The sequence below is a fragment of the Candoia aspera genome, chromosome 17, assembly GCF_035149785.1.
Source record: "Candoia aspera isolate rCanAsp1 chromosome 17, rCanAsp1.hap2, whole genome shotgun sequence".
NCBI classification, from domain to species: Eukaryota; Metazoa; Chordata; class Lepidosauria; order Squamata; family Boidae; genus Candoia; species Candoia aspera.
Genome location: NC_086169.1, coordinates 686,168 through 699,034, shown reverse-complemented (window position 1 = coordinate 699,034; position 12,867 = coordinate 686,168). Strand labels below are relative to the sequence as shown.

Here is a 12,867-nt window from a genome sequence, read left to right as displayed (position 1 = left end):
TTTCAAGGCCTGTGTTGGTACGAGGATGCCAGAGGAATTCGGTAATAAAAGATTTTGCTGTCTTTGGTGCATGCTGTCTAGGAATTAACAGGCTCCGAAAGACTGCAATCTTTATCATTATTGTTTATCATTATCAGCTGATCATTAGCTGGCTTTCTGAATTCAAAAGCAGTTCTCAACTGGGAGAGCAAAGTGCTCCATACATGGTCAGAGGCACTTTTTATTCAGCGAACAGGAGGCAAACGATGCCAAAAGAACGGAAGACACACAGAATACCAAGAACTATATGGGACAATGTTTTTTTCTGCCAATATTTTCAGTCTACACACAGGGTTGGCTTAGCCTGCAGATCACTCTAATTTTCCATGCTGCCAGGACCAGGATATGGCTCCCCACATGTGGGGTTCAAAAGCCGCCCTCTTGAGGGTCTCGTCCTGCAGTGGCCCAACTGGGACCCCCTTTGCCTCCAGTGGTTGAAGCCCGACAACCGTCTGGCCCAGGACGCCAAGAGGAAGGTGCCAGCCAGGCAGAGCTGCCCTGAGAGGCTCCGCTAACTCTCCCCCCAATGCGAAAGAGTGTTCCTGGAAAAATACATAAAGATCAGCGGCCCAGCCTGAGTTGCTTCCAAGCAGCTTCTCCGGGGAAGGGAGGCCAAAGAACACAGATCAAGAGGCAGCCAAGCCTCGCTGTCGATGGCAATGTCTGAACTCCTCGTTGAACACACGCTTTTTAAGGGCCAGCTTTTGGGGGGAGGGGTCCCCACGGGAAGCTGTGCGTGCCCACTGTGGGTGGCGATGCCAGACCAGCTTGACCACCGAGCAGCATTGAGAGGGGATCTCCGTTCCCAGCCCAGACTCTGGAGGGAAATTTGCAGCCCTGGGAGCTGGGAAGGGTGAAGGCGGGAGACAGGAAGGCCCCCGGCCCCCCCAAAGCAGCCCCCGGCTCTGGGCCTGGGGCCACCAACCTCTTCTGGCTGCTGTCTTGGTCCAAGGAAACTGACAGCCGGTGGGACAAGGCTGTTCCTTGCTGGGGTTCAGCGCAGGGGTGAAACGGGGGCGGGGGGGGGCGGGCAGGGGGGGCAAGTAGGGCCTATACTCCCCCCCGCATCTCCAGCCTTCTTCCTGCCCCAAAGGGAGAAGCTCCTTGCTAGGTATGTGGCGGCTGCCAATTCCATCCACACCGGTGTCCCTCAAAAGAAAGATGTGGGACGTCCAACTTGCAGAGGGGTGAGGGGAGATGGCTGCACCCTGCAAGCATCGGAGCGAACGTGGCACCTGGAGATCCGGCTTCCCAAGGGGCACACTTGTCACCATTTCAGTCAGGGTGAAACGGCTCATCCCGCCTTCTTCCCTTCCCTTCCCTTCCCTTCCCCAGGTGAACCTCCCTGCTGTTCAGCCCCTTTTGCAGGGACGCCCATTCCCGGCCATTCCTCCTTCCCGGGCATCTTGTGCTCTGCCCCAGCTAAAGCTGCATGCAGACCAAAGGCACCTGGGATCAAGGGCTGAGTGGTGGCTCCCCCTGCCTGGGAACTGCCCAATCCGCCGGCCACAGAGACAGCCGGGGGTCCCGCTCTCAACCGGGCGTGGAGAGGAAGCCAGAGTTGACGCTGCTGCGGGTTATGCTGCTGGCCTGCAGTGAAGGCTGCTAAGCCCTCAGCCCCAGATAAGATTGGGATGAAGACGCTCAAGGGGCACCAGGGCAGGTGAAGGACCGTCTGTTGCCCAGTCATGCTGTTTCTCGGTGCTCAGAGGACGATGGGGAGGGGGGTGTCTTGATTCAGAGCTTTAAGTGTTTTTAAAAATGGACTCCGCTCAGAGTGCTCTCTCTCTCTTTCAATCAAGATCGGAGACCCCCCCCCTTTCTCTGGGATCTCAGTCTGGACCTTGGACCCCAGTTCTGCTTTCCTTTCCCCAGCCTGACAAGTGGAAGGCGGGGGGCGTGTGGTCAAAAGGGCCCCTGGATCTGCTGTTTGCAGGAAACTGCCTGCCAAGGCTCTGCCCCAAGGCTGTTTGCTTTAAGGAGCGCGGCTGCCAGCTTCTCCTCGGCTGCGTGAGATGCTGTGCCTTCATCCCTCTCGCTGTCCCATTCCCAAACCAAACTCGGCCGGCCAAACTCCGGGAGAACACAAACAAACAGCTCCCCCAGAGAACAGCGGGCCAAGTGTGAGCTCAGCGACACGAAGCCAAGACTCGATCTTGTGAGATCCTCAAGGGAACCATATTAGACAAGATCCATTTTCCTCTCTTCCTGTCAAGAGAAGTCCACAGGAATTCCCCCACCCCCCCAAATACGGGTCCTGATGACCCAGAGCTGCTATAATAACCGGATGCATCATCTTTTGAGCTAATGGGGACTCAAGTCTGCCAAGCAGGGCTTGGGGGTGGGCTACTGTACTGATGCCGCAGGAAGAGCGAGAGGACAGACAAAGGTGCCTTGTTTTTCCAAAAAAGTGGTTTATTGAACCCCTTTGCCCCGGCACAGATCCATGTCATCATTTCATTGCAATATGAAAAATGCATTTGTTACAAGCAAAAAGTTTACGATTGGTCCCGATGCAGAAATGCAACTGGGCAGAGCACGATGCCAACCAGCCGCTGCTGCCACCACCTGCCTTTGTGGCTGAAGACCAGGTCAATCACTTTAGATGGAGCAGACCCACCAAGGCCGATCCTTCTCCAGGGATCCACTGCGGACCCAGAGAGGCAACCAGGATCTGGAGCTGCCCAGCTGGGAGGGAACAACGTCCCCTGGGCCAGTTGGCCAAGCTGGGGGAGGCGTGTGGGGCACAAGCAAGGCCCCTCTCTCCTCCCCTCCCAGGTTCAGACAAATGCCACCGAATGCTCTCTGCCAGCAAAGCCAAGAGGGAGCTCCAGAATCTTCACAGGCTGGGATTTGACCTGCCTGCGGCTTCAGTTGAGGAGATAAAGTGCATCCAAGCGAGGAGGGCTTGAGGGAGGCCCCTCTTTGATTATAAAGTCAGTGCATGGATGGTTTCTGGTCCCGCCCCCAGATTTTGGGAGGGGGAGCAGATCTGACAATCTAAAGGCCGAAAGAACAGCTCACCCCCTCCCCAAGCGCAGAGCCGAACCTGCCAGAGGGAAGGGGGGTGGGGACGGGGCAGGGAGAAGGGAGGGGGTCTTTTAGCAGGGCAGGAACCCGTCCTGGGGGATTCAGGAGGTCGCCTCAGTGGGGGGCACGGCCTGCTCGCTGCTGAGGAGGGAGATGTGCCCCAGGTAGCTGCGGTTGAAGCAGTCGCTGCGGGCGGCCTCGTTGTCCTGGGCGCAGCACTTCTGGGGGTCCTTCCAGCTGCGCTTTTGGGAACCGCAGAAGGTGGCGATAAACTGCAATTTCTGGGGGAGAAGGAGAAAGGCATGGATCAGGGACAACCCAGTTGGGCTCTTTCCCACCCACCCCTTTGAGAGTGGCTGCTTCACCAACATTTTAGTGGCCACTTCCAGTCACGCTCCACAGCTCCGGGTCGGAAGGAAGCTCTCGGGAGCCCACCTCTCCCTGGGAGGAGAGGATCTGCACCCCCACCCCCGATCAGTTGCTCACCACTTCTTCGGCACACTGAGTCCTCTCACTCTCCTGCAGTTTGCAACAGGAGTCGGTGATGTTCTGGACCAAAGCCGGGCTGGGCCTCCTGGAAAGCCACACAAAATGCCTTGTGTTACGACCATATGAATGACTCACAGTTTTGAAAAGCAAGGAGGAAAGGGAAGCCTGTAGAGGTGGCGGGTGCCTTTAAGCCACTCGGATCTCTCAAACCGTGTTTGGAGGCCAGGCGCACTGCCTGATGTCCCATTAAGTGCTCGGGGGTGTTCAAAAGCGTGCAAAAGATGCATTGCAGAGTTTCCCCAGCCAGGGAAGGGAAGGAGGCATCGAGAGAATGGGCAGAGCAGGGGTGGACTTCATGTTTCGGCCACAAGAGGGCGACGCAGGCCAACGCATCTGACCTCCTGGATTTAATCCTTTAACTGCCGCCCTCAGCAATTTATACAACGGCCTCAAATTAGTAAATCAGCATCGTGTTTGAGGCGCTCTTATCTGGGGTTCTCCTGAAAGTCTGCCAGCCCTACAAACGTCCTACGCCTTCCTCTATTTGCAGCCTAACCGGCTGGCATAAATGGCACTAGAGCACATTTGGAGCACAACACCCCCAGGTGTGTTGGACTACTACCCCCATCACTCCCAGCCAGGAGAATGGGATCTGCAGTCCAGCCTACAGGGAGAGGAAGAGGCTCAGAGAAGAGCTTCTTAGGCACTCGGACTCCAGAGGAGAAAGAGAACTTCTTGCTTGCGGCCTCCCGCCCAGCTGGCGAACAGACTGCGGTTTGAGCCCAGCAAAAGATGGGTTAGTCCGAGTGGCAGAGAAATACTCACTGTTTGCTCTGGTGGGGGGCCTGGCTGCAGAGGGAGTCCAGGAGTGGGGTGGTAAGCTGGGCCATGTCGAGCGATGACCCCTCTTTGTCGTAAGCGGGGAAGGGGGCTTGGTTGGTGAAGCAGGCAAGGCGAGCCTGTTTGGAAGCCTCTAGGCAGCAGTGAAAGGGGCGGGTCTTGGTCGAGTACTCCTGCTTGCAAAAGTGCATCAGGCCTCCTTCCCACTGGAGTGGGGGACAAAGCAGGAAAAGGGGTTACCCACAAGGGGAGGGAAGGCGAGACTCACCCGCTGCCCTACACAAAGGCACAAAGGGGCAGGGCGGTGGGGGGGGGACCAGAAAGGAACAGCATTAGAAGACTGTGTCTGGTACTCTTCCCCCCCCCCTAAAGGAAGGGCTCAGGGGAGAAAAGGGAAGAGGGTCCAGAAGAGGCTGGAAGGTCCCCCGCCACAAGACAGCGGGAACCAGAAACCAGCAGGTTTGACAGCCCACAGTAAACCCAAGCTCTTAAACGGTTTTTGGTTTTTTTAATTAGACGTTCTGCAGAAAGATAAGGGTGTGTCTATGCTCAGCCCTGCAGACCCAGCCTGGCAAAGTTGCCACTTTTGGCCTTGCCTCGCCAGTATCCACAGCAGCCCGCTCAGTTCTGTCTTCCAGGTGAGATTGCAAGATGGAGTTGGGCCTTGGGGAGGGGGGGTCCAGCAAGTGCAGTCCAACCAGCCGTTTTTTAAAATTATTGGGGGGGATCCCCCCCATTGACACTGCAGAACCAGCATGATCCCCAGATAGTTTGTTTGGGGGGAAAGAAAGGGTTCAGTGCTTTGGACAAAACCCTGGATCCTTCCAGGACCAAGGGCTTGGATGCACAATACCCGAATAACTCAATAACTTTTTCTACTTAAAAAAATCTCTTTTGTAGGGTGAAAGTTTAAAGTTTGTTTAAAGTTTTAAAACAAAGTTTAAAGCTGCTTTAACACCTGGTCAAGAGTGTCCAGAAGACCCCCACCCACCCATGCGGTTAAGATCACAGGACCTGCCCCCCAGCAATAGGAACCAAGGAAACTGGGCATACAGGGGGCAAGCTTTGGGGTCTCCAGAACGTTCCGCCAGGCCAGGTGGCCAAAGAGCGGTTGCAGAGGAAGACCCCCGCGGCTAGCAGACGCTCTGCAGGGTGCAGCTTGGCCTGGCCGAAAGGACTCCTCTTGCAGAAAGCCACAGGGACCCCCCACGCACACTCACCGTCCTGGTGCAGCAGGGCAGCTTCTCGCCCTCGGCCAGCTGGCAGCAGTGGCCGAACTGGCCCTCCAGCTTGTTCATGGCCTCCCCCTGGCGGGAGAGGTGGCTGAAGCTTGTCTGGGGCAGGTTCCAGGGCCCGTAGCTGGGCTTCCTCCGCTCCGGGGCGCAGAGGTGGCCCAGGTTGCTGTGGGTGGGGCGGCCAGGCGGGAAGTCCTCCAGCTTGTAGAGGGGGGGCTTCCGAGTGCAGCCGACTCTGCTGCAAGGGGGGCTTCTCCCTCTGGGCTTCAGGGGAACCGCCTGGGGCTCCCCATGGACCAGGATGGGGAACTGGTGGTCTAAACGAGGAGAAGGGGCAAGTAGTAACAAGGGGTTGCCCCAAGCCTGCCCCCCCCTTCATGCATTAGACACAGCTGCAGACCCTGCCATCGAAGCCACCCTGGCTGGGTTCCGATGACAGAGAAAACACAGCTCTGACAGGCGGCTTGGTTTCTGCAGCCATGGCTATGCGTGCCTCGACCCTGCGTTCCCAGGAGTAAATGCTTCTTTGCTCTTCTCGCTGTTCCATTGGTTCCTTGGGGGGGACCTGTCATCTCGGGCTGCCCTTTGCCTTTCCCCGCAGCCCTGTCAGGGCTCCTGCATCTCAACTGGGGGCACAGAGTTTCCCCAGCCAGTGTGAATTTTCCTTCCCCACCGGAACAAGGCCCTTTGCTTCTCGCACAGCAACAGTCCCAGGCAATAGAATTGGTGAGCCTCGAGGGCTTTTTACCTCAGTCCAAAAGATGGGAGGGGGGGTGTGCGTGTGTGCGCATCACACCTCTGGATGGGTTTGGGTCTATCTATCATCCATCTAACCCAAAAATGCCTCCCCCCTTCTCAGCCTCACCATCTCCAAGACTTTCACGGATCTTCTGGAGCAGGAACTCCTGAGAAATCTCATCCTGAAGAATGTCGTGTTGGGAGAAGTCGGCTGAAATGGGTGGCAGTGGCTGTTCTCCTCCGCCTTCTGGAAAAGCTGAAGGAAGAGGGGGTTAACAGTGGATCAGGCCCAGAAACGCATCTCTCGTGTCAAGCCATGGTTTGTTTGATTGTGGTTGACCAGTTAGCTCACAAGTGGCTGAGCATGCACCACTTGCTAAACCAGAAGGGGACCGACCACAGCATGGTCCAGCCCAAAGTATGTCTCGCACTAAACCATGGCTCGATGGTAGCTCGTTTCCTAAACTTTTTAAATGTTTGTGGAACTGGGGCTTTTGAGCTGGACCAGCTGAAGGCAGGGCACACCTGAGGAGAACTTAAGCAGCCGCTCTCGATGCTGAGTTATGGACGATGGGACATGCAGAGAGTGCCAGGTTGGGGAGACGGGAAGAGTTACGCTCCCCTCTGGCCATTGGTGCTGCCCTCCCAAAACAAGGTGCAGAGATATTTAGGAGGAAGTAAACAGACTATGCTGCAAAACCTAAATTGCCCACTGGAGGATTACTCATAATTTGGTTTCCGAGGAACGAGACACAGCATCAGCCAAACTCACAACAAGCTCAACAGATGACCGGTTCCTGGCCGGGCCCCTTGGCAGAGCTGGCCCTGCTTCAGGGCCCAGCGACCCGTGGGAACTGCTTTCCCCGGCTCCAGTTCACTGCCTCCTATTTGGTTTCTTCGGCATCCGTTCTGCATCCCAAGGCTAGGGAGGATCAAAACCGGCAGGAAGAGCAAGCTGATATGCCCATTTCCTCCTCTGTGGGCGCTCCGCAGCTCAGGCCTGGCACCCGGCTGCCGCTCTGGGGGAGAGCCCCTCCAGCGCGCCCACCCAAGGTCTGTCGGTCTGTCTCAGCCTCCACTGGGCAGACCCACCAGCCAGGGTTCCCTCTCTCTGGAGGATAACCGTGGAGGAGCCCCCGACATCCCAGCCCGGAACTCCGTGGCCCTTTGCCATTCAAGGGCCCCCTCCTTCCGCCGGGCCCCAGCGAAGGCTCCGCGAGGGCGGTTCCTCCTTCGCAGCGGCCCGTTTTCCGCATCTGCAGCCCAGTCCTTGACCAGCTGCAGCCGCGGCTCATTTTCGCGGAGAGAGGAACAGCTGCCAGGGACTCTTAAGCCCTTGGCAAACAGTTTGGCCTGGAGAACCAGCCCCAAAGGGGGGCGTCGTCGTCTCCTCTCCCTTTTACCCTCCGGGCACAAACAGAAAACAGAGGAAAATAAGAGTCGCACGCTGTTCTAATTAAAGCAAAGTGCAGCACCCGGAGGGGGGTGTTGTGGTTTCGGAAGGAATCTCGGCGCCCAGCCGCGTTCAGACCACCGGGGGTAACAGCAACGGCCGCAGCCAGCGAAAGGCTTGTCAACAGCCAACTGCGGAAACCGGCTGTTTTCAGTTCTACCAAGGGCGGGATCCCCCGGCAAGGCAGGAGCGGGCAGAGGCGGCGCTGTTCCCGGGAACCAGCGAGGGCCGCTTTTCGCCCGGCCCCCCCAGCAGCTAAAAAATCTGCAAAAGGCAGAGAAAAAGCGGGCCGGAACACGGGGGTGGGGGTGGGGGGCGGTGTGGACCGTCCGCGGCAGGAGCCCCTTCCGCCAGGCTGGGCATCGAGGACGCCTGCCAGGAAGCGCGAGCGGGGTTCAGGGGCCCTCCCGCCCCGCGGTGGCTCTTCGGGTGGGGGCCCAGGCCGCCTACTCCCCCGGGCCCCCTCCCGCCCGCCGGGGCATCCCCTTCGCCGCTCCCCGGAGCAGCACCCACCTGGCAGCGCCGTCGCGGTGTCCGAGCGCCCCGGGGCCGGCCAGGCGGCCAGGCAGCAGCAGCAGAGCCAGAGCCAGAGGGCCATCCTTGTGGCGATCGCTCCCGCGAGTCTCGCTCGAAGCTGGACTGCCGCCACCGCAGGCTCCGGCTCTTTTATCTCCGGGCCGCGCCGGAGTCACCGCCTTCCGCGGGAGGCGGGACCGGCCCGGCAGCCTCCCCGCCTCCCGGCAGGACGGAACGAGCCCGGAGCCGCGGCGGTGGAAGGGCCGCGGCTCCCCCCTCCCCCACCCACCCCCTCTGCCCATCCCAGAACCAGCTTGCAAGGCAATAAAAAAGAAGAAGCGGCGGCGAAGCGTTTGTTGTGAAATCGCAGCGGGGTATGTCCCAATCGGGGGGCGGGGGCGTGCGGGGCGTGGAGGGCAGCAGGTTCGCTGAGCGAAGCCGGGGCGACCAAGCCGGGCTCCAGTTTATGGAGGGACACCGCCCCCTCCTTATCTCGCCCCTTTGCTTCGGGGGATGGGAGCGGGGGGGAGTTACTTGTCGAGAACGCCTCAGCCCCCAGAAGCCCCTTCTCACCCTCCCCGCCCCACACCCAGCAGCTCCGGGGCATGTTCTGAGCGCACGCAGCGCGGGGCTCTTGAAATGCGCGCCTGCCTGTCTGGAAGGCGATGCCGCTGCAGATTTCGGCGACCGGCGTCAGGCGGAGACCCATCTCTGGAGCCGCCCGGGCTGCCCTCGGGAGCGTCTCCTCCCCCACAGCGGAAAAGGGATTTGGGTTATCCTGGGGGCGGCAACCCTCGGACCTGCAGAGCAACGTGGGCAGCGGGGGAATGTCTGCCCAGATCCAAGATCTGGGATCAGATCCAAGGCAGGCGCCCTGGCCCGGAGCCGATTCAAGGAGGAAAACGGGGCGTCGTCTCTCCCGCTGGGGCTTGTGAATTGAGGGGGGACCCCAAAGCTGTCGTGTCTGGAAGGCGTCCCTTTTTCCTCCTAGCAGAATATGATCATTGCCACCTGATGCCAGTTTTCGGCCAGATGAACTGTACCCGACACGGCTTCATCCGCCTGGGCAAAAGCCAGACTGCGAATATTCCCTAAATCGTGGGAATAAGCGCGCTCCCTCTAGCTCAGGGTGCCGAAAATTGGGTGCAGAATCCAACCGGCTGCGTAGTCCAGGCTACACTTTTCACAGTCAGTAGATCGGTAGAAATCACAACCGACACATTTGGATAGCTGACATGGTGGAAATGGGTTGGTTTATTGTTGGGGGGGGGGGATCCTGAGTAATCGTTCCTTCTGAGTGCCAACCGTTCGAATCAAAATGCTGTGCCTTCAAGTCAGTCTTGGCTCCTGGCCCGGACAAAAGCTTGCCGTTTTCTTGGCAAACATTTTAAGAACGGTGTGCCAGGCTGAAAAATTATAGGGGGGAAAACGCGGGGTGCTGGGCTTCTGCAGCTCTTTTGGTTTTGAAATGCTGTGTCCCGCTTCCGCCTCCTTTCGGCTCAAACCGGGGTCACTTGCTTTTGGGTTTCATCCTCCCCGCTGAATCCCTTTCCCCAGCCGGTGGCCCTTTGTTGGGATTGCACGTGGAAGTCTTGTGCAAAGGGGTGACCGCAGTCAGGAGGGCTGGACTAAGCTGATCCGACAGCCACCTCTGGGGAAGTTGACCCTCAGAGCCACTGCCAGCCCCCCGAGGGGCCCCTCATTCTGACGTCACGTACACCCTTTAGAGGGGGGGGGAGCCCTTTGGATAGCTTAGCCAGGCCCCGCAAACTTTACAGCCACAACTCCAGACATGAGCCGTTTCTTTCCTTTTCGTTTTCTTTTACAATAATTTTACTGGATATGACAATCATACAGATAAAAAAACTAATACCGACTACAAAAAATAGAAGGATAGAAATAAAAAAGAAAAATAGAAAAGAAAGAAAAGGAATAGAAAAGCAAGTAACTTCCTCCTTCGCCACAACACGTATGAACAATTTTAACAATTTATCGCCTTCTCTGAAAATAAAACAAATGGCCGCTTCGTCCCCTATCTCATCCCTCAGGGTGGTTGCAACAGGGATTAGGCTGACAGTGAAACACAGTGACGTTTGCAGCGAGGAAGATGAGCCGGATCACCATCAAGCAGGTGCCGAATCCAAATCCGTGCTCTGCTGAGAGACCAGCAGAAATGACATTTTGCGCAAAGCCCGGCTGTAATTCCAAGCGATTCTTTCTGCATTTGGAGCATCCCCAGTTTGTAGTTGGACAGTGGCTTAAAAGCCAACAAACAGCAACCATAATGGAGGGGGAGTATCCAGCCCTTGATTCACACCCTCCTTTCTCTCCAAATTTAAGAGAGTAATAATTTTGGAAGGACTGGAGAAATGCCTGGAAGTAGCAATTTTATCCCTCCTCTCCAGAATGTTGCAATGTCCCCACTATATTTTATTAGAATCTTAAACGGGATTTCTGAGCAGGATCTGGTTTCCCTTTTGCACCACTTTGCCCTTTGCTCTCCCTTCATTGGCTTGTGGTTTTATAGAAGACCGAAGGGCCTGGTTTTCCTTGGAGATGAATATTACCGCTTTCACTGAAGACCCCTGCAGGGGCCCCCCTTCTCTGGGAAATTCAGAAACCCTCAAAAGTAACTGTCACTGGAAAGGTGGCTTGAACAATTCCCTGCCCCCCTTCTGCTGCTGCTGCTGCTGATGACTTACAAAGAGGAGATTAAAATCAGCATTTCAGGAAAGGAATTGCTCACTTGGTGAATTGTTTTAGTTAACCCAAAGCCACAGCACACTAGGAAAACAACATTCTTGGTAGAAACCTGTAGGACCAATCCTCCTCAGTACCCATTAGGTCTAGGCCGGTGGCTACTCTGGGGTAGAAAAATGGACTCTACACATGCTCAGAGATTAAAGCTTTTAAAGCCTTCCTCCACGCAGGCTCAGGAGACTTATTCTGCAGAGATTGGCCTAGCCCCCCCCAAGCAGCAGCCTGGTGATTTTGCCTGGCCCAGCAAAGTATTCTTTCAGACTACAACTCCCATCAACCCCTTCTGGGGCCAGGCCATCTATGAATTCAGCAATCACCGAGTCTCCAGGAAGACCCTACAGTGTTTCTCAAGCTTGGCAACTTGAAGATGGGTGGACTTCAACTCCCAGAATTCCCCTGGGGAATTCTGGGAGTTGAAGTCCACCCATCTTCAAGTTGCCAAGCTTGAGAAACACTGCCCTAGCAGAAGGAGAGATCAAGAGAAGGCCACTCCAGGGATTTCAAATGCAAATACTAATTACATTGGTGACCCTTAAAATATTGAAATACGCACTTCCTGATCAGCTTCCTTCGTTTGTAACCTTTTCTTTTTTCATTCCCTTCCTTCACTTTACCGTGTTGGCATGCCTTCCCAAATATCTTCGGGGGGAACCTTAAATGAGCAAAACACAACCGCAGGCTTTGCAGTGCCTCGACAGCAGGCATAATGGCACCAGCCGCTTTTATCCGCAGCTTCTCCGGCCCAACAATTCAACGTGTTTTGGCAGGATGCGAATTGCGGCAACCTCGAGGCTGGCAAAGGCTTGACCTCCCTTTTGGTTCCCAGAGAAAGTGGCCCAGCCTTTAAAACAAACCCTTTTTTTGGTTTCGTTTGAGATTTGCCTGTGCTGTTTCAACATCTGGTTTTTACTGACACCTTGCATTTGACCTCGCAGCTGCCACCAAATTCTCACACCAGCCCTTGGCAGTGAAAACTCCTGTTTTTCCTTTTTCCTCATTCCCCCTTGCAGGCTGTTTCCAGCCCAAGCACAAAAGTCAAGAGCCCTTTGGTGGCTGTGGGAAAGACCAGGCAATTGTGGGCTGGTCCCTCTCTCCCAGCGCAGTCTACCTGTTGCTGGAGGGGAGCATGTGCAGCGTTGAACGTTAAACTACGCAAGCTGCAATGACCTGGTTTGGACATCACAGCAACCGATGTTCGGATTGGTTTTTTGGCACAGGGCAACGCATGTGGAGCCGGCTGCCAACGTCATGGGTCTCCCAGGGAGTAAGAGCCTTCCTGCATTGGGCTCCACCTGACAGACAGAAAGCAACCATCCAAGCCAAGCAATGGGATTCAGGAAGACCCTCTCCGTTCTGGTATTTGAAACAGGGGATCTCCTCCCCTTCCCCTTCCCCCTCCCCAAGGTGCTTTTTTTTTTTTTTGCAGGATGCCCTTGGACACCCCCATTCCCAAAGCCTTCCCTTCTTCCTTATTTCCAAAGGCAATAAACAGAAGTTGCCTTCACAAAGGCTTGCTCAAAACCTTCTGGATTCCTCCATGATCTGACAAGGAGTTTTATTATCCGCCTGAGGGCGAGGGACAGTCCTTGCCTGTTTGCACTGCAAGTGCTGCAAGTCAAGGGATGTTTTTTAAAGGGCGGTTTGGGACCCCCTTCTTCTGGGCCAAATCCAGGCGCTCTGCAGACCCTGCCTGGCTCTTTCCAGATCAGCCTGGAAACTAAACTGGGCACTTAATCGGAGGGGAGCCCCTTCATTTCTCATCCTAAT

General features: G+C 56.2%; 1 protein-coding gene across 1 annotated transcript; it reads right to left on the bottom strand.

Annotated features, from left to right (window-relative positions):
* Positions 1–2,437: 2,437 nt before the first annotated feature.
* On the bottom strand, positions 2,438–8,465 carry ECM1 (extracellular matrix protein 1). Its single transcript, XM_063317153.1, has 6 exons — positions 8,338–8,465; positions 6,499–6,627; positions 5,619–5,950; positions 4,384–4,604; positions 3,556–3,643; positions 2,438–3,350 (listed from the first exon to the last, which is right to left on the bottom strand). The coding sequence occupies exons 1-6, from the start codon at positions 8,420–8,422 to the stop codon at positions 3,171–3,173; spliced, it is 1,035 nt and encodes a 344-aa protein (XP_063173223.1). The 5' UTR covers positions 8,423–8,465; the 3' UTR covers positions 2,438–3,170.
* Positions 8,466–12,867: the final 4,402 nt, after the last annotated feature.

What these genes read in the sequence shown, in the direction of transcription:
- ECM1 (XM_063317153.1), bottom strand. Translation starts at nt 8,422, where the DNA reads ATGGCCCTCTGGCTCTGGCTCTGCTGCTGCTGCCTGGCCGCCTGGCCG. An exon ending in CCGTGAAAGTCTTGGAGATG is followed by an intron (nt 5,951 to 6,498) that starts GTGAGGCTGAGA and finishes CTCCTCGTTTAG; the next exon opens with ACCACCAGTTCCCCATCCTG. An exon ending in GCCCCCCACCAGAGCAAACA is followed by an intron (nt 3,644 to 4,383) that starts GTGAGTATTTCT and finishes GTGGCTTTCCAG; the next exon opens with GAGGCCCAGCCCGGCTTTGG.